The sequence below is a fragment of the Trachypithecus francoisi genome, unplaced genomic scaffold (genome assembly GCF_009764315.1).
Source record: "Trachypithecus francoisi isolate TF-2019V2 unplaced genomic scaffold, Tfra_2.0 Lachesis_group2, whole genome shotgun sequence".
NCBI classification, from domain to species: domain Eukaryota; kingdom Metazoa; phylum Chordata; class Mammalia; order Primates; family Cercopithecidae; genus Trachypithecus; species Trachypithecus francoisi.
In genome coordinates, this window is record NW_022681465.1 from 168971349 (window position 1) to 168993163 (window position 21815).

A 21815-nucleotide genomic window follows, 5' to 3' on the forward strand; every position below is an offset into this window, starting at 1 on the left:
ACTCCTACCATTTTCTTTTGATTAGTATAGTTTTTAATCTATATTTGTTTTTATATTTAAAGTGGGTTTCTTGTAGATAACATATAGTTGGATCTTGTTTTTTGATCCACTCTGACAATCTGTTTTTTAACTAGTACATTTAAACTATTGATGTTCAAGGTGATTATTCATATGTTGTGTGAATAACCTTATTTGTTAGTGTTTTGTATTTGTTTCTCTTGTTCCTTAGTCCTGTTTTTGTCTGTTACTCTTTTCCCACATTTGTGGTTTTAATTTTATTTTCTCTTTCTTGCATATCAGTTATACTTTTTTGTTTTTGTTCTTTTTTTACTTTTTTAGTGGTTGCCCTAGAGTTTGCACTATACATTTACAAATTTCAAATAACAGTATACTGCTTTTACTTTGAAGGTCCAGCTTCAGATAGCACTATTCTGCTTCACAGGTTGTTTTAGGTATTTTAAAATAAAATATTACAAATCCCTCCTTTTTGTCCCTTGTATCATTGCTTTCATTTCGGTTACACATCAGCATACACATGCACATGCGTGCACACACACATAATTGAAGAACCTTTTATCTGTTAGATCAATTAAGAATAAAAAACAAAAGTTTTTATTTTACTTTCATTTATTCTCTGATGATGTTCATTTCTTTGTGTAGATCTGAGCTTCTTACCCATGCCATTTTTCTTGTCTGTGAAGAGCTTTTTAATATTTCTTTTTTTGTTGTTGTTGTTGTTGAGACGGAGTCTCGCTCTGTCGCCCAGGCTGGAGTGCAGTGGCCGGATCTCAGCTCACTGCAAGCTCCGCCTCCCGGGTTTACGCCATTCTCCTGCCTCAGCCTCCCGAGAAGCTGGGACTACAGGCGCCCGCCACCTCGCCCGGCTAGTTTTTTGTATTTTTAGTAGAGACGGGGTTTCACTGTGTTCGCCAGGATGGTCTCGATCTCCTGACCTCATGATCCGCCCGTCTCGGCCTCCCAAAGTGCTGGGATTACAGGCTTGAGCCCCCGCGCCCGGCCGCTTTTTAATATTTCTTGCACACAGGTCTACTGGCAACGAATGCCCTCAATTTTTATTTGAGAGTTTTTATTTCTTCACTTTTGAAGGATAATTTAACTGGGCACAGAATTCTAGGGTGGTGGTTTTTTTTTTTTCTCTCAACATTGTAAATACTTCACTCTACCCTTCTTGCTTGCATGGCTTCTGAGAAATTGGATGTAATTCTTATCTTTGGTCTCCTAGAAGTAAGATTTTTTTTTTCCTGTTTGACTTCTTTCAATATTTTCTCTTTAGCTTTAATTTTCTGATGATGTTTTTATATGGGATGCCTAGCAGCAAGTTTTGTTTTGGCATTGATCCTGCTCAGTGTTGTCTGAGCTTCCTGAATCAGTGGTTTGGTGTGTCATTAATTGGGGGAAATTCTCCGTAATTATTGCTTCAAATATTTCTTCTGTTCCTTTCTCTCTTTTTTCTGCTGGTATTCCCAGTCTGTGTTTATTACCCCGTTTTTAGTTATCTCAGTTCTGAGATGTTCTGTTCTGTGTTCCCCCCCGCCCCCCCAGTCTTTTTTCTCTTGATGTTCCTGTTTTGGAAATTCCTTTTGTCATATCAAGCTAAGAGATTCTTTCCTCAGCCTGTGTCCCATCTACTAATGAGCCAACTCTCATAGTCATTCATTTCTGTTACAGTATTTTTTTGTCTCTAGCATTTCTTTTTTATTCTTTCTTACACTTTACCATCTTTCTGCTCCCATTGTCTCTCTGTTCTTGTATGCTGTCTACTTTTTTTGTTAAATCCTTATAAGGCATATTAATCATAGTTTAAAAAATTTTTTCTGTTTTGATGATTCCAACATTCCTGCCATATGCTTGTATCGTCTCTTCAAAACTGTGTTTTTTCTTTCTGGTTTTTTTTTTTTTTTCCTTTTAGTATGCCTTGCAATTTTTTGTTGCAAGCCAGACATGATGTATGGGGCAAAAGGAACTGCTATAAATAGACCTTAGTAATGTAGTGGTCAGGCGTGGGGAAGGGGAAGCATTCTATAGACTTATGGTTAGGTCTCAGTCTTTTACTGAGCCTGTGCCCCTTGGGTCTGAACTTCACCATTGCTTCTCAGTTTTTTCTCCCCTTAGATGAGGCAGAGTGTCTGGAGGGGCTAGAGTTGTGTATTCCCTTCCCTTGCGTGGAAGACCAGAGGCAGCTGGAGTTGGGTATTTCTCTTCTCCCAGGTCAGTTAAGCTCTGATAGAACCTCAACAGGTTAGGTTTTGGCAAATAGTTTCTCCCGAGGGCAGGTCTTGTTAACAAAAGCAGAATTGTCTTTTCTCTTACCTATGCCAGAAGAATGAGGGAACTTTTCTCTGATATTCACTGTGAGGACCTGGTAGAGCTCCTGGAGGTAAAAGTCACAAAAGTGTGAGGCTCCCTTGTGACTGGGTCCCCCTAGAGTTTTTATCTCTCAGGCTGGTCCACACCAAGCTAGTAGCAGTTCCTCCCAGTTCAGGTTTTCCTACTTCCTGCATTGGCTCTTTCTGTTCCAAAATTGTGATTCTCTGTAGCTCCCTGTCTGTTTCCTTACTTTTTGGGGAGCAGCAGTTTTCCGAGACCTCACTTCTCTGACAGATCTATGGAGAGTTGTTAATTTTTAGTTTGTCCAGCTTTTTATTTGCTATTAGGGCTAAGTGAAGATTTCTAAGCTCTGTGTGCCAGACTGTATTCTTTCTTCTTCAATGTTTTACAGTCCCCATTTTCTTTTTGGTAAAATGATGGAATTGAATGAGATAGTCTCTAAAGTTCTTTCCTACTCTAATATCTTGTGATTCCATCTCTTGTGTAAACTTTTTCTATAGAGGAAGAAGTTGTCTTCTGGAAGTGAGAGAAACGAATAGTGAAATTGAAATCATACAATTGGTATTCTATGCTTCAGTCATGTTGCATGCAATGTCCTAGACTTATCTGGAAAAAAACGTTAATAGTGCTCTTTGTATTGGCACATATATTCTTAGTTCAGTGAATTTATAAATAGTCTTGTCCTAAAAGTTTAATTCTGAGTTGAGAATTACCTTTTGAATTGAGAAGATAATTATAATTCAGTATTTTAACAATAACTTTTCCTCAGTTTCTTCTCTTACCAGTACTTCTTAACTTCCTTTTAGCCTTTTCATCCTCTTCCCAACCTTTGTATATTAAAGAAATCTCTTCTCATTCTGTATACACTCTTCCAATGCAATCTTATTTATTTATACCAGGCATCAATCATACTCTTCTGTGCCAAAGACCCCCCACTTAGGCCTTTGGACCCAAATATCACTTGCCTCCTGGACATCTTCTTTTGGATGACCTCTAGGCACCATGAACCCAATAGATGGTTAAATTGAATTTCAGTGATGTGTTTGCCAAAATGGCATATGTCATAAGTAGTGAAATCAGGATATGAACTTGGAAGTCAGATTCTAGAGCCTTTATTATTTTTTCTCTCAGTGAAAAAATATTTTTAAGAATTTGTTTTCTGTTGTGAAATAATCTTCCCCAAAAGTTGGAAGTATGTTATGAAGAAGAATATTTTTCCCTAGACTATTTGAGAGGAATTTACTACCTAATGCACCTGAATATTTGGAGTATTTATTAGAGCATTCGCCTTCATAATCATGGTATATCCATCAGAACTGGGAAATTTACATCAATATATGAACGCATGTAACCTTATTATGTTAATGAAATATTGATACATTATTACCACCTAATTTCATTTGAGTTTTGTTTTGCCAGTTGTCTTTTCCCAATAATTTCTGTTATAGGTAAAGGATTTAGTTTAGAATTAGATGTTTACATTGAATTGTTATATCTGGCTATTCTGAAATAGTTCCTTAATCTTTCCATGACCTTGAAATTTTGAAAATTGCAGGCCAGTTAATTTGTAGATTGTTTCATGACTTGAGTTTGTCTGATGTTAGATTTAGCTTATGCATCTTTGGCAGGAATATCACCGAAGAGATGCCACGTTCTTCCCATTGCATCTTATCAGGTGGTGCACAATTTTGATTTGTCCTATTACTGATGCTAACTTTGATGACTTGATTAAAGTGTTGTGTGTTAGTGTTCTCAACTGTAAACTTGTTCTTTTTTCCTTTGTAATTAATAACTTTTGTGGGGCAGAATTGTGAAATTATGAATATATTCAATTTCTTATTAGACCTTCAATTCATTTATTTATATCAGTCTGAATTTACACTTTTCTCTTTTTGTTTAGTGTTTTATAATATTTAACTACCCTTGAATATTTGTCCCAGATTTGGGCAGCCCTTTCAAGTTGCTTTTGTTTGCTTTTGAATGTCTCCATGATTCCTTGAACTTATCAACAAATATTTTCAGGCACACCAAATGTTCCCACCTCATCTTGTACTTTCCCTCTCTCAGCTCTGGATTCAGCCATTTCTCTAAGGAGCCCTGCTTCCTTTTAGTAAAGAATGATTTTTAGAAGCCAAGATCTAGGTGCTAGGTATGTTAGCTGATATCGAGGTGTCACTGCTCCCAGGCCCTTTGAGTAGACAGAGCAAGGGAATTTGTGCATATATGTGTACACACACATATAAATACATACACACATTTGTATATATACATATGGTCTTACCTGTTTTGTGCTGCTATGATAGAATACTACAGACTGAGTAATTTATAAAGAACAGAAGTTTATTTCTCGCAGTGCTGGAGGCCGGGAAGTTCAAAATCAAGGTACTGGCATCTGGTGAGGGACTTTGTCCTGCATCCTCACATATTGGAAGGCTGAAGAGCAAGAGAGGAACTCTCTCCACCAAGCCCTTTTATAAGAGCGCCTGATCTCATTCATTAGGGAGGAGCTCTCATGGCCTAATGACCTGTTTAAGACCTTATCTCGTAATATCATCACATTGGCCATTAAGTTTCAACACCTGAGTTTTGGAGGGGACACGTTGAAACCATAGCACATATACACCATTTTGCTTATGTTTATCAATATACATTGAACAGGCCCAGGTGCGGTGGTTCACGCCTGTTCCAGCACTTTGGGAGGCTGAGGCAGGTGGATCACTTGAGGCCAGGAGTTTGAGACTGGCCTGGCCAACATGGCGAAACCCCTTTTATACTAAAAATACAAAAAGTTAGTCTGGCTTGGTGGCACAAGCCTGTAATCTCGGCTACTCAGGAGGCTGAGGTGGCAGAATTGCTTGAACCCCGGGGAGGCAGAGGTTGCAGTTAGCCGAGATCCACTTAAGCCTGGGTGACAGAGCGAGACTCTGTCTCAATAAAAAACAAAAACAAAAAACACCATATATATGTGTATGTATATGTATGTATATACATGATATCTGCATTGATGCTGTTCTATATATATTGAATTCAGATTCAATATCAGAATTGATGCTCTTCTGTATATGTATATAGATTGACGCTTCAGTATATATATTATCAATTCAGATTGACACCTTCAATTCCATTCCAACACCACAAGATTTATTCTAGTTTTCACCTTCACCCTATTTGTAACACACTTCCCTGTCAGTGAGAACATGTCATAGTTATTTTAGCTTCTAAGCTCTGTCGGCCTTACTATGTAATGGCTACCTTTATTAAAGTGCTTAATGGGTCAGAGGCTGTACTAAATGCTTTGCTTTCATTATTTAATTTGATCTTTCAACAACTCTATAAAAGCTTTCTAGAAAAAAAAAAGGGGACTAAAAGAGATGGATATAGTTTCCCTAGGCAACAAGTGAAGGACAGAACTGAGATTGGAACCTTGGTCTATGTGACTTAGATATCTGTGCTCTTAATCATTATACTGTTTTCAGCCACTGCTACTGTGAGCACAACTCTTTAGGATTAACTCCTAGAAGAAGGATTGCTTGTTTATAGGGTATGCACATGTAACATTTTGATAGGCCCTGATACATCACCCTCTAATAAGTTATTCTAGTGTATACCTGCCAACATTGAGAGCACTCACTTTCCTGCATTCTCCTCAACATTGGATATTATCACTTATTTTCGTTGTGTATATTTGTTGTTTTTTAAATCAGTTTGAAAAACCCTGTCCCTCTTCAGTCTTCTCATACTAAAGCCTATTTGATTATGTCAGTTTTCTTCTCAAAACTTGTTTCATGATTTTCTCTTATTCTTAGAAAATGATCCAAAAATGTGTCTGGATAGCATAAGAAAGAATGCATGATATGGCCTCTGCTTCTCCAGCCCCACCTCCCTCTGTGTGTCAGTCCTCACTCTGTGATCTGGCACCCTATGCCTGTGTCGGTTTTCTCACACATGCTTTCTCTTGCTTGCTTCTGTGTTTTTGTACATACTGTCCCTTCTGTCTAGAGCACTCTTTTTTTTACTCCCCCATTCCCTGTTCAGCTACCCTTTTCTTCTTAGCCAAATCTAGTTTATTCACTTTCCCGTTTAGATTCACTATAAAACCTATGTTAGATGCCTTTTCTATGTGGTTTATTACCTTAAGGTTTTAAAAGGTTACTTCAGAATTTTATATACAGAAAGAATATGGTGGTTAAGTAAGGTTTCTTTGGTGAGTATGTAAGAGTGTATGTAAGAGAGTAAAGGAAACCTTACTAGATATTAACTGTATTCATGAAAATTACCAAGCAAATTAAAAAATATCAGTTTTAAAAATCTTATAATGGTTTATAACAAACTGCAATGTAGTTTAATCGTGTTTTTCTCTGTAAAGTACCTGCCATCCTGGCTGGACTTGACCCCAGGGACATTGTGGCTGTGCTGAATGAAGAGGGAGGCTACCATCAGATTGGACCAGCAGAATATTGTACTGACTCCTTCATTATGTCAGTGACCATAGCATTTGCCACCCAGTTGGAACAGGTGAGACTTTCCATGAGATTGGTGACTTATGAATAATTTGAAAACATCATGTAAAACATTTTAGCTTTCAGCTATTAAAAAGACTTGCAAGTAGACTTTTTTTTACTTTTGAAAAATGAGTACAAAACGTGTTTTCTTTCATACTAGAAAGAAAACTTTTTAATTTAGAAAAAAGAATAGATTTTGATGGTCTTGATTGTAAGAGAATAAATCTTCAGGATTTAGGAGAGTGACCATCAGTTAACATTTTTTTCCATTGTGCTGTGTGGCATTGTAAGGACTGACATGAAAGGATTTTTAAATTTGTGAATAATTTACTTTTTGGAGAAACTTAAAATGTCAGGAATACTTTCTGCCAGTAATACTTAATGCATATACAGTTTTGGGTTCTATTTTACCTTGTTTATAAACTAACAAATTAAGCTGTTACTATCATGGATGCTAGCAGAAGACACAGGTTCTTGGATCAGATGAAGGAATTTATTACCCTTAGCACAGCAAGAACATGAATATTGGTATATTTCCTTCAGTTGCCCTTACCCCAAGTCCCATGGGGACTACACAGAGGGGCCCAGGTGGTTGCTCTGCACATAGTGGGTTTTATCACAGCTGAGGAAACTGAATTTGGGGAACCTGCCACTTTTATTGTAAACAGTAAGCAGGCCTGGTGTTTGTCCAGGAAGACACATTACCTTATCTCTCAAGCTGCTTAAATGACCCTGGGAAATGGGCTGAGTAAAAGAGTGGTCTGGGCCTTGCAGTCTTGTCATACTCTACAAGAATGTGTAGGAATGATCAGGGCTCATGGTAGATTGCTTTCCTCCCAACAGCAGCTCAACACAAAACTAGCTGTTGTTCCACTGTCCTTCTCAAGTCTACTTCTTTTTTTTTTTCCGTCCTCTGCCATCAACTTGGTTTTACAGGTCTACTTTTCTTGACATTATGTTGTTCTGTAGTAGCTGAAATGAATTAATACTTACAAAAATAGATGATATGGCTAAAACTGTACAATTTTTATCAGATGATTTCCCCTTCCCCTTTTTTCTCCTAAGAGACAGGTCTTTCTTTGTTGCCCAGGCTGGAGTGCCTTGGCATGATCATAGCTCACTGTAGCCTCAAGCTCCGAGAGTCAATTGATCCTTCTGCCTCAGCCTCCTGAGTAGCTGGGATTATAGGCATGTGCCACCACACCCAGCTAATTTTTAAATTTTTTGTAGAGACAGGATTTCACTATGCTGCTCAGGCTGGTCTCGAAATCCTGGCCTCAAATGATCCTCGCACCTGAGCCTCACAAGATGCTGGGATTACAGGTGTGAGCCACCATGCCCAGCCTTATTTACTTTCTTAGAGGAACAGAATATCCATGTAATCCACATTCACAAATGAAATACGCAATTAGTGACCACATTTTTATTTTACTTGCAAGGTACATCAGGTAAAGATTTTTGTCGGGAAATGTATTTACTTTGTCACACTGAATTCATGCCCACTATATAAAGAACTTGGTGTTCTTTGAGTATTTACTCTTTCTCTCCTAATTTGGTACTGTGAATTTCCTTGTTGATACATACATACTTTTGCGTTTATATCGGTTTCCGTATTTTTCTTCTCTTCTTAAAGCTCTGCTTCTGGATTTGTTATAGTTTAATATGCCACTCTAGTTGCAAGGAAAGACAGATACCTGTTGACTTTTTATTTATTAACCACATCAGAAAACTCTTGTCCATGTGTCAGATAATTAGGAATGTACTGTATTTTTACTGTGTTGTTACCATATTTTCTAAGCTTTTTATTTTTTATTTTTATTTTTTTGAGATGGAGTCTTGCTCTTGTCGCCCAGGCTGGAGTGCAATGGTGCGATCTCAGCTCACTGCAACCTCTGATTTCCCAGTTCAAGAGATTCTCCTGCCTCACTCTCCCAAGTAGCTGGGATTACAGGCGCCTGCCATCACGCCTGGCCAGTTTTTATATTTTTGATAGAGATGGGGTTTCACCGTGTTGGCCAGTTTGGTCTCAAACTCCTGACCTCAGGTGATCCTCCTGCCTTGGCCTCCTAAAAGTGCTGGGATTACAGGCGTGAGCCACCATGCCCAGCTGAATTTTAAATCACTGTCTTAACAATTTTATCCTCCTTAGGGAGGCATAATTGTTCATATTTATTGATTACTGACTGTGTAATGCTTTGTATAATAGACATTGTGCCACCCACTCTGCGTATTTTGCATTTAATCCTACCACAATCTTAGAGTTGATCATTTTCAGTTTAGAGATAAGGAGACCAAGTTTTAAGAGATCTTATGCCTAGTTAATGGCCCAAGTATTTCTGACCATGTGGTCGTTTTTAATATTCTCTTGGTCCCATATAATGCTCTCTTGCCTCTTAATGAGTTTGGAATAAAATAGATTAGAGTTGTAATCTCATTCTATTTTCTAGCTCCTTCAACGTAGGCAAATTACATAACCTTTTTGAGGCTTGATTTTATAGTTATACGGTGGTGATATTTACCATCTTTTCAGTTGTGCATGAGGAATGAGGTAATATTAGTAAGTTGCCTACCATGTTGTTTGTGAGAAAGTACATTTGTATGGTAAAGTTTCCTGTGGGTAATTGACCTATTGAGTCCGTAACTTTTAAAAACCAGTATAATACAGTTCTTGGTAATACAGGTGAATTACTGGGACAAATTACTATTTCAGTTTAGTTTAAAAAAAAAAACAAAACACACATACAGGTTGATGTCTGGCAAACTGTTTACTGTCTCTATAAAAAAGTAAGCCAGATAGATTCCTCACAATGTTAAACAGAATTACGACATGTTCAGCAATACTACTCCTAGGTATATACGCAAAAGTATTGGAAACAGGTGTTCAAATAAAAATTTGTATGTTAGTGTTTATAGCAATACTATACACGATAGCCAAAAGGTGAAAACTACCCAGATGCCCATCAATAGATGAATGGATAAACAAACTTTGGTATATGTACACAATTAAATACAATTTAGCTATCAAAGTACTGCCTGTGGGTGGTGTGGCACACAGCTGTAATCTCAGCTCCTCAGGAGCCTGAGGCAAGGAGGATCCCTTAAGTCCCAGCAGTCCAAGACCAACTGGGGCAACATAGCGAGACCTCCATCTTTATAGTAAAAAAAAAAAAAAAAAAAAGGAATGAAGTACTGATACATGCCATAACATAAAGGAATGTTGGAAACATGCTAAGTGAAAGAAGCCAGACACAAAAGGCCACATACTGTGTGGTTCCATTTATATGAATCATCTACAATAGGCAAAAGTTCCTTCAAGCAGATTTGTGATTTCCAGGGACTAGGGGCAGGAGAGTATGAGTGGTGGGGTGTTGCTGCTTAATGAATGTATTGTTTATGTTTGGGATGAAACTAGCTGTTTAGTTTTTTCCTCTCAACTTAGTCAAAGGCAATGTGAGAAAGCATCTAGCAATAAACAAATTTACAAACCTTTTCAGATGCAAATCAGTGACTTAGCACATGTTACTATAAAGTTTTAATAGAATGGAGGATTGAGTTTGGAGCAGGAACACTGGCTAGTGACGATCTTGCTTCCTTCTTTTCTTAAATATTGAAAGTTAAGAGTAGGAAAAAAATACAGTCTCTAAATATCAGGATAATAAAGAATTTTTAAATAATTTCTTCCCATAATGGGAATAATTTAGAATTAAATATACTGTGAAATAGTTAAGGGTTTTTATTTCTTAGTATTTTTATTGCTTTATGATTATCAAAGAAAGTAAAAGAAAATGAAAATCTTCTCTAAACTCCTCCAGAATAGTTACTGTAACGGATAGTATGTTTTTCCCCAGGATTTTCCATTCTCACATAACAACAGCTAACTGTGTGCTATGCATTGTTGTAGCAGCAACTATGTATCTCTTTTAATCCTTCCAACCCTAAAACAAGTGGATACACACAGTGATTACGCAATTTTTCTAAAATTTCACAGTAAGTTACTGATGGAACTAGAGTTAGGGTTTGGGATCTGACTCCAGAATTTGTGACTGTAACAATTATAAGTGCATAGGTGCTCCTCTCAATGTGTGTAAGTCCACATGATTAAAATCTCCTCACTTAAACATGAATACATTTTAAAGTAGGATTAAAATAGCTTACATTTATTATGTGACTGGTACTGTGCTGTTGTAATCTAAGTGATTAGTACTTTTATTTTCACAAACTATACAAACTATCCTGTAATTTTTTTAAACCAACAGTGTATCTTAGAGAGGGCTCCTCAACCCTCAGGCTGTGGACTGGTACAGGTTTGTGGCCTGTTAGGAACCGGGCTATATAGCAGGAGGTGAGCAGCAGGCAAGTGAACATGACGGCCTGAGCTCTGCCTCCTGTCAGATCAGTGGTGGCATTAGATTTTAATAGGAGCATGAACCTTATTGTGAACTACACATGCAAGGGATCTAGGTTGCATGCTCCTTATGAGAATCTAATGCCTAATGATTTGAGGTAGAAGTTTCCTCCTGTAATAGGGGAACCCTATGCCCTCCTGTTTATGGAAAAATTGTCTTCCATGAAACCAGTCCCTGGTGCCAAAATGGTTGGGGACCGCTGTCTTAGATAACTTTCAAGTTAGTATGTTATTATTTAGCAGCCATGGTGTATGATAATTATATTTAAGCCATCCCCTATTGATGAACACATTGAATGTTTATAGCTTATTGTTGAACAATATGCTAGTGAACATTAAAGGTCTGTTAGAAAATATTTTATATTATTGTAGGACAGGAATCCCATCTCTTGGTCATATGTGGCCATGAAGCTAGTGACTCTGAAAAGTAACACTCATAGTACAAAAGGTATTTTTTTGGTGTTAATTCATAGGCCTCTAAATTTTGACAGAATAGCTAAAAACTTTATCGGAGACCTCAACTAAGATGTTATATATTAAATAGCCTGGATTAAATTTTTTACAAACCTTTTCTCATTCATAACATAGAGCCTCTGATGGCTGAGGAAGTATAAGATGAAATAAAATATGTGAAAATAAGGAAAGCTCAGTTTGAAATACTTAATCTCTTTCTTCTAAGTAGAACTTTCACATATTCATGGACCAGTTGAATGCAATGAAAACTTTAAAACAACATAAATCTATAAAGTCTTTTAGACTCTGCTTTTCTAAGACAACCCTTTTTTAAAACAGTAATTTGGTAGCAGTTTGGCAGAAATTCAGAAATTTCATTTGAGGGTTAAGACATCAAATTAAAAAATCAACATTTTAGCAAATATTTTTGGAATGCAATAGATACACTAAGCATGTTTAGTGGTTTAGAAAGTAATACTGTTTTCTTTTTCCTGAAATGTTTAGTTAATTCCATGTACCATGAAACTTCCAGAAAGACAGCCTGAGTTTTTCTTCTACTACTCTTTACTGGGAAATGATGTTACAAATGAACCCTTCAATGATTTGATCAACCCAAACTTTGAGCCAGAGAGAGCATCAGTTCGCATCCGTAGCAGTGTAGAAGTTCTTCGTGTTTACCTGGCTCTTCAGTCTAAACTACAGGTGAGTACTGCAGCAAATCGTTTTTAACTGGAGATGGTCTTTTAAGCGTTAATTTAGTACCTAAACTAAATGAGAGTTTAGTACCTAAACTTAGTCCTATTTCAGTAGTAGAGGTTATCTTTCTGCCACATCTTCTAATTTTTTTTAGGTACTATCCTGAGTCATGACGTTGTTGGCATTACAGTTACTTCAGAATTTTATGAGATAGCACCTCTTTTCCCCATAATTGAGAAAAGAGGTATATCAATTACCAGTCCTTTGCAATAAAAACAATTATACCTGGAGCCTAGAGCAGTGGGCATGGGCAGGGTTTGATTATTGTTAGTGGAGATATTATGTGTAGTCACACAGATCACTCTTGATTTCAAAATATATATGCCTTACTGCTATTAAAAGCAATGAGGTAAGACAGCTTTCTAAAATCTGCCCTTGATTTGAGTATTTTTTATGAACTCTTTTTGAATTGGACTCCATTTAAAAGCAAACATTGGCTGAGCATGGGAGCTCACGCCTAGAATTCCAGCACTTTGAGAGGCTAAGATGGGAGGATCACTTGAGGCCAGGAGTTCAAGAATAGCCTGGGCAACATAGCAAGACCCTGTCTCTACAAAAAATAAAAAGTTACTTAGACGTGGTGGTGTGTGCCTGTAATCTTAGCTACTCGGGAGGGTGAGGCGGAAGGATTGCTTGAGCCCAGGAGTTGGAGACTGTAGTCAGCTGTGATCACACCACGGTACTCCAGCCTGGGCAGCAGAGCAACACTCTATCTCAAAAAAAAGATAAGTTAACCTTACCTAGTAAACATTACTCTTCTGTCTTTTATGACACTTCCTTTTGATCAAACTGAAATAGGGTGGTGTTGTATATGGTTAGATATTCATTTGTTTAAAATAAAGTAATGGACAGGAGGTGAGAAGAAGCATTGGGAAATTTTAGTAGAACTGAATTTTAGAGATGGTTCTACTAAACCCAAGATATTTAGAAAACTGAAGACTATATAAAATGATGACATGCAGGAAAAAGCAGTTTGAATTTTATTCTGTATCTGACGTATCAGTCCTTACCAAAAGTATTGATTTGTTTATTAGTTTCTAATGGAGGACATTTACATCATATAAATACTTTTTTTTCCAGCCCGTAAAAATATTACACCTTAATATAATAACTTTGAGACTAAGTTACAGGTCTCTCTTAACTCTTTCACTGATGATATTAGAGCTAAATATATTTTATAGCATGATTGCTTGTTGATTATTCATTAAAATACTAAGTTTGCTAAGGCTTCAATATAGTAAGGGAAAATAAGTTATAATTTTCTGGAGCAGTCTTTTTTTTTTTTTAACTTGTCAAAAGGTGGTAATATTGAAGTTTTAATTAGCTATCAGTGATTAACAGTATATTCCACTCCAGAGATATTCTTTTACTTACTGTTAAGTACTCTTTTTAATATGAGGTCTGAAAAGCAAGAAAAGAGAAATGCTCAAGATATCTTATGAGTGAAAAAAACAAAACTATTTGAGGTTTTTAAATTCCAAATCAGGATTGATCCACTGACTTAGTTTTTGAAACCATGTTTAAATTAATGGTAAAATGGAAATAGAAAAATGTTGAGGTATTTTTTTGTTTAAATTCATGCATTAGTTATTTTCTTACACACTTTGCATAGTAAAATATTAAAGTAGTTCATCAAAGAGGCAGAAAAAGGGGCAATAACATATGATTATATAATACCAAAAGAAATGAAAAGGGTAATAGCTATTATTGAGTTTCTAGTAAACTGTGTTTTATCACCAGTTTTAACAGTTATGTGTGAGAATTCATTACTTAGTCACTTCAGGTCAATGAGATGCATTATATTTTCTTTCCGTGAATCATTTTACAGCTTCTTATTAAGTTTATGATGTTTCGGAAAAAGGAGAAAGTATAAAGCCCTGTTTTGATTTTTCCCTTTCATATTAGATTCATCTCTGCTGTGGAGACCAGTCACTTGGAAGTACAGAAATACCTTTAACTGGATTACTTAAAAAGGGCAGTACAGAAATCAACCAGCACCCAGTCACAGTCGAAGGTGCTTTTACCCTTGACCCTCCAAACAGAGCCAAACAGAAGCTTGCACCGATTCCTGTGGAGCTAGCCCCAACTGTGGGAGTGTCTGTGGCTCTTCAGAGAGAAGGCATAGACTCCCAGGCAAGTAGTTGCCCTCCTTCATTCCCCCACCTTCACTAGTCCCACTCATGATTACTTATAAAAGTTGAATTTCGGAAGAATTACCTTCATAAGGATGTATTTATTAATCTTAGTTAGTGGCCTGTGTTATATGATACCCCCTTTCTGAAAAGACCTTTCTGAAAAGTGTTGTGACTTCTGTTGTGGTTTATAAGTGATCCTACCCAGAGCCCTCTTAGCCTTTGGGACAGTCTTCTTATGTAGTGGTAACCCACTTATGGTCTCCCCCACCCCCAACTCAGTTAATGACTAAGGCAGAAAAGGAACTCCAGTGAAAGAGAACATTTTTAGATCTAGTTTCTGAGAATCTGCATTACTGGTATCTTTTTGGTGAATGCAACCGAAGCCAAAATAAAATCCTTGGTTCCTTAGTGCTTTGTAGTCCTCATACTCTCTTTAGTATACATAATACAGATGATCATTTATTTGGCCGTGTATTTTTTTTATTGTATCTATTCCCAGAATCAACTTTATCTTGTTCTTTCAAAAAGCTGATCTTTATACAGGTTGTGAATTAAAGATAGGAAAACCGAAATGAGTGTTTAAAAGATATATATACATCTATTTTTAGTGGGGAGTGGAATAAAGGAGAGACAGAAAGTCATACTAGACATCTGTTTTTTTCTCTTTAGGAGTCTAGTTCTCCATTATACTGCCTTGGTAGGTAGGAATAACCATTCCCAGGGACACCTATGCCTGACTTCTTTTCTGAAATATCCTTTCTTACCCATTAGGATGCATTTTGGTATTCAGCTCTGGATATCATATTTCCTCTGTTCATCTTCCTTTTTCTGGTCCTAGATGCTATAAAGAAATTTGCAAATTATGAAGAAAAATAGACTAGGAATATCCAAACTGGGAAAGGAAGCTTATACTTTTAAAAAACAACGCCAAGTTTTTTGCTTAATTATGAAGGAAAGTTCTTTGCAAATTATACTTTATTTAAAAATTGTTTTTAGTCTTTAATTGAATTAAAGACCCAGAATGAACATGAGCCAGAGCATTCAAAGAAGAAAGTTTTAACCCCCATAAAGGAGAAGACACTTACTGGGCCAAAATCACCAAGAGTGTCCCCTGTTCCATCTCACAACCAGTCACCTCCAACAAAAGATGATGCAACAGAAAGTGAAGTGGAAAGTTTACAGTATGATAAGGACACCAAACCAAATCCAAAAGGTAAGGTTTTTTTGTTTGTTTGTTTACAGATCTTTGAGGTATTGCATTTTGCAGCCATCTAAAAAATGACTATGAGAACTTAAATGAGTTTTAAGTAAAAACTATGGGTTTGTTAAGAACCAATAAGGCTGGTTGCGGTGGCTCACGCCTGTGATCCCAGCACTTTGGGAGGCTGAGGCAGTCGGATCACCTGAGATTGGGCATTTGAGACGAGCCTGACCAACATAGAGAAATCCTGTCTCTACTAAAAATGCAAAATTAGCCGGCCATGGTGGCTCATGCCTGTAATCCCAGCTACTCAGGAGGCTGAGGCAGGAGAATTGCTTGAACCCAGGAGGCAGAGGTTGTGGTGAGCCAAGATCGAGCCATTGCACTCCAGCCTGGGCAACAAGAGTGGAACTCCGTCTCAAAAAAAAAAAAAGTAAAGAAAAAAAAACACCAATAATGTGTGGAAATATAAAAAATTTCAATGCAAAGTCATTGCAATCTATCTAACTTCAAAATAGAATTCGCTAAATTTAGGTAAGGGATTTTTTATTTTACTTGTACACTGGAAATATCCTATTCAATAGACATTAAATAATATAGTTTTTGCAAATAGATTTTTTAAATGATTAGATTCTTAAATATCTTGAATTTTGGAGAGAACAGTTATTAACTGCCTCTTATAGTAAACTCATAATAACCATTTTTGATCCTAAAGTTAAGGGAAAGTCTGATAATGCATGATTATCTGATTTAATAAAAAATTTCCTTCCATTGCAGTTATAGTTAGTAGTGTAAATAACTAGTAGTGGATTAGGAGTTAGATCTCTTTGCTGTAAGTTACATCTCTGTCATTGATTAGCTGTGTGACTTAGGCCACTCACCAAGTATCTCTGATCTATAATAGGGTTGGACTAGATATCTGTCTTTCTAAGTTTTAGCCTTCTGTTATTTTAAATATGCCTAAAATAAGCGAAACTACTTTAAAAAGGTGATGTCATTATATCAGTAAGTCTCATATACAGCCCTTCAAATGTTAAGTTATGTGCCTCTTGGAAATAAGTTAGTGCCTACTAGGCTGCAGTCATACATATTTCTCTGTTCTGTACATTTTCTATTATGTGTTGAGAGTAAGCTCTTTTTTCACATAATTCTAGAATGGAAATTAAAACCTGGGTTATTTTATGTGAGTTACTTTTAAGATACTTATACTTCAATTCGTATGTTTATGAGACAAAATAGCCCAATTCCTGCTTAAAGGTAAATGAGATGATAGCCTTAAACTGTGATTGTTTTATTTTATGTTCATTTTAGCCAGTTCTTCTGTACCTGCTTCACTGGCCCAGCCAGTGACTACATCCAATGCTTCAGAAGTAGCTTCAGGACAGAAGATTGCTGTTCCAGCAACATCACATCATTTTTGCTTTTCAATAGACTTAAGGAGTATACATACCTTGGAGATTGGTTTTCCAATCAACTGTATATTAAGGTGTGATTTGATTTTGTTTCAAAGTATTATTTTCTGAAGAGAAAGGACTTTCCTGTGTTTGGGGAATTGCAAAGAGAAATGTCACCAAAGAAGTTATAACATTTGTTAAATCAGTGGACTAAAAGGGGGTAAGGCTATATCCTAATGATTTTGAATTCAAACAAGGGTAGCATTAGTAGAGGAGAGGTAACTGTCTTATCTATTCTGTTATAATAATTGTAGGCATTTATAATAATTTATTCTAAGTAATATAACTATTATATGTATTTTTATATACATAATATGCCATTTAAAGTACAGTGCCTCTTAAACTTCCGAAGTGGTTTTTTTCTGGAAAAAGGTATTACCGGTCAAAATAATGGTAGTGTATTATCTGATTTTTCTATATAACTGTATTATAATGGGAGCTCATATTCCTAATACCCACATTTCATAGCTATGAATCTAAACACCATACTTAATCAGCTGTAAGTGGAATGTGTCTACATTGTTCTATATTAAGAATTTTATATAATATGTCAAGTAGTTTTACACAATTTGTTTTTAATGATGTTACATTTTTATAGTCTTTTGTGCCTGAGATATAAATTAAATATAATACAATTATGTGTTTAGTTTGGGGTAGTTAGCATCTCCTCATAAATTTCTTTGGAACAAGCATTAGCATTTACAAAAGTTGAGGAAATAAATTGTTAAATCCATGTAACACTCTTCATAGAATTCACTTGATACAGACTAATAGTTCTGTCTTTGAATCATTTTAAGGCACTTTAAAAATGCTGATCATTTAACTTTTTCTGTTTGATAAATTTTCATACAATGCTCTCTATTGGTATGGAATTGTAGTTTGCAACTGTGTCATGGAATTTCTTAGGTAACACTGGTATTTGAAAAGTTTCTCATCTGCATGACTTCCTTTATGTATTTATTTTTCTTTTAATCACTAAATCCTGTAGTGTGGTGGTAAGCATAGGGAGTTGAAACTCTAGGGTAACTTTCTCAGAGATAACTTGATTTAAATGGATATGTAATTATATAGGAATTGGGTGACTACATAGAATTCTTGTTGGAAAGCAGTTTTTACTATTAGTGTTTAAATTTTAGTTCTCATATATGAATAACAAGATGCAAGATTAAATTTAAATGAGCATTATAATATCTTTATGTTTGGCTTTAAATACAAAGTAAGTTCAGCAGTAGTCAGGCATTCTTCCATTTAATCTAGCGTGGGTTTGTGATGAAAGGGAGAAACAGTGTTGTTATGTCACTCTCTGATTCATCCATAATACATTCAAATTGCTTGCATCCTTGCGAGATTACCATAATTACCAGATTACCCTGAATGCATCCTTTTGGAGTTGACTAAGGGCTTTTTATCCCATAAAAAATCAGGACACTATTGTATAAAAGAAACTAGGTTGACAAATAAAATTAGGAAACATTTCTTGAACATTATATATGGCAGAAACTGCCTGTGTCCCTGGGAGTGCAGAGATAAAAAAGGTAGGACATGTGCCCTCAAGAAACTTCTTATACAGATGGCAGATTGGTATTTCTACCATGTTTCTATTAAAAAGTTATATTTGCTCGTAATATTCATATTGTACTTTTTTCCTAAGAAACAGACTATATCTCGTCTGTACACCATATCGTAAGATTTTTTTTTAATTCTAGGTACTCATACCCATTCTTTGGAAGTGCAGCTCCTATTATGACGAATCCTCCTGTAGAAGTTCGGAAAAACATGGAAGTTTTTCTTCCCCAATCTTACTGTGCATTTGATTTTGCAACTATGCCTCATCAGCTGCAAGACACCTTCTTCAGGTAATGCATACAGTGTATGTATGATATTAATTATTTTAAGTCAATTCTTGAAAATTTGTATTTTATTAAAAGGGAATTCCTGTAGGTTTAAATCCATAGCAGTTTATGCATTTGAGGATCAAGAAACAAATTTACTAACGATGTGTATGAAATTTGTGCATCTGCTACAGGGTTTTGCATGGTTTATTATAAAGGTTCTTTTTAGATTTTCCTATCTTATTTACCTGAATTTAGATATTTTAACTTTGTTAAAACAAACTATATGTAATGAGGGACCTTTGAAAAGTGGTCTTGTCTTTTCCTAATATAATATGGGAAGATAAAAAGCTAAGAACTAAATATTTTTGTTGATTCACCAAATGAAAAAAATTGCTTTTTCTATTCTGAACATATAACTAGAGATGTTAATCTGACTATCTGAAATGGATTCATGAAAAAATCTGAGATCTGCGAAACACCTTTACTTTCTCCAAGTATCACAATTCAAATTTATACATTATTTAGAAAAGAATGAAGGATAACTTTAACCATTTGTGGGAATTACAGCATTTGAAGGTTTTGATTACATAGAAAATGGTACAAAAAATGTAATAGTAGGCCTGGCATGGTGGCTTACACCTGTAATCGCAGCACTTTGGGAGGCCAATGTGAGCAGATTGCTTTGAGCCCAGGAATTTGAGACTAGCCTGGGCAAAATGGCGAAACCCTGTCTGTACAAAAAATGCAAAAATTAGCCAGCATGGTGGTACGCACCTGCAGTCCCAGCTACTCAGGGGGCTAAAACGGGAGGATCACTTGAGCCCAGGAGGTTGAGGCTGTCGTGAGTTGTGATTATGCCACTGCACAGCAGTCTGAGTGGCAGAGCAAGACTCTGTCTCAAAAAAAAAAAAAGTATAGTCATGAATTACTTAAAGATAGGGATACATTATTAAAAATACATTATTAGATAATTCTATTGTTGTGAACATTGTAGAATGTATGTACTTAGACAAACTTAGACAGTATAACCTACTGTGCACCTAAGCTAGATAGTATAGCCCATTGCTTCTAGACTGCGAACCTGCACAGCATGTGACTGTACTGAGTACTGTAGGCAGTTGGATAAAGGTAAGTATTTGTGTATCTAAACAGAAAAGATACAGTAAAATATGATATCATTTTATGGGACCACCATTGTATACGAGGCTCATCATTGATGGAAACATCATTTCATACTTGCTGCCTGTGGAATTTAGTGTTCAGACTAACAATTGTGTTAGATGACATTCCAGGTAACAAAAACATCTTTGACTCCATTAAGGGAATTCAAAGAATTTAGTTCAGAAAAGACTTTAGGTCAGAGTTGATAGGTATGAACACATGTTTCTCTCTTCCTTAGGATTCCATTACTGGTTGAACTATGGCACAAGGATAAAATGAGTAAAGATTTACTTCTGGGAATTGCGAGAATCCAGCTTTCTAATGTCTTGTCTTCAGAAAAAACTCGTTTTTTAGGTTCTAATGGTGAACAGTGTTGGCGTCAAACTTACAGTGAAAGTGTGCCTGTTATAGCAGCACAAGGGTAATGCATTTCACAGAATTGGTCGTTGCTTTTTCTTTTTAATTCATTGAATGATTTTGATTAGCCAGCTACCATTTCACACTTTCATAACCTCTTTTTTCTGATCCACCACTTCACCCTTTCATAACCTCTTTTTTCTGGTCTTCTCTGACCTGTGGCAGTTATACCCCACTTTGCCCTTTCGCTTTCTGATACGCATTTCACCTCACAAAAGTCAAGAGTCTGTGCTACCACAGTATTGTAATAGTCAGATGGCTAATTATTTTCCTTCCCCTCTCTAGCTTTAGAATTTTAAATGTAAGACCTATTTTTTTTTATTTTGTGATTTGAGATTAAACTTTATAATGTGTTTTATATTATTTTGCATTGGGAATGTCTGAGACTGTTTTCCCACTTAAAATATTTTACTCCTACCCCAAATCAAAAGTCTGAGGACATTATAGATATTTGGCAGTCAGAGGCAGTTTTTAAAATAATTATTGGTTTTTTGCCCTGAACTTCATTGCCACAAAGAAAAACTTGAGTTTTTTAAAATGTATTTTAAATACAGTAAAATACTTGTTGAATTATCTTTTTAAAATTAACAATAAAAGTTTAAAATTTAATTTAACATTATATATCATATGCCCTTTATCGTTCAAGATAAGACTAAAAAAAGATAGAAATAAGGCTCAGTAAAATTTTAGATCTAAAAGTATTATTGAAATGTCTTTCCTTATTCCTCACCATTCGTAACCATTTTGTTTCAACTCCTATTATTGAAGAATCTTCCTTAAAAATTAGTTTTTTTCTGTCATCATAAGAAGATAATAAAATCATTAATAATGAAAGCTATTTTAATGTTGCCTGTTTGTTATGAATATTTACTTTTATTGCCCTACTTTGTAGACAGAAGTTTTAGGAGATTTACTTAAGTGAGAACCTTAGATACTCTCAGGAGTTTCTGTCAGATACAGTCATGTTTCATTTAACCTTATTCACTTCTTCTGAAATCTGAGATTACAAGAGGAAAATGTAAAAGTTGGTTAATTAAGATTTCTAATTGTGTGAGAACCATTCGTTCAAGTTTTGTTTGACCAGAGCATATTTGATTTAGACAAAATCATGGTTTTGTATTGCTAATATTTTATTTTCTTCTAATAT

The 21815-nt window shown here is 35.8% G+C and overlaps 1 protein-coding gene across 5 annotated transcripts in view; it reads left to right on the forward strand.

Moving 5' to 3' along the window:
• Positions 1-21815, forward strand: part of CEP120 (centrosomal protein 120) — a 77013-nt gene that overhangs the window by 15995 nt on the left and 39203 nt on the right. For 4 of the 5 annotated variants that reach the window (XR_004430112.1, XM_033181426.1, XM_033181425.1 and 1 more), the window contains 7 exons: positions 6716-6864; positions 12214-12411; positions 14371-14598; positions 15597-15813; positions 17113-17287; positions 18962-19111; positions 20490-20672. Coding sequence is in view for 4 of the 5 variants with exons in the window: in XM_033181426.1 (XP_033037317.1) it covers positions 6716-6864; positions 12214-12411; positions 14371-14598; positions 15597-15813; positions 17113-17287; positions 18962-19111; positions 20490-20672 (1300 nt within the window). In the remaining variant the exon portion in view is untranslated. The remainder of the gene's footprint in view (positions 1-6715; positions 6865-12213; positions 12412-14370; positions 14599-15596; positions 15814-17112; positions 17288-18961; positions 19112-20489; positions 20673-21815) is intronic. The other variant, XM_033181427.1, reaches the window with a different exon arrangement.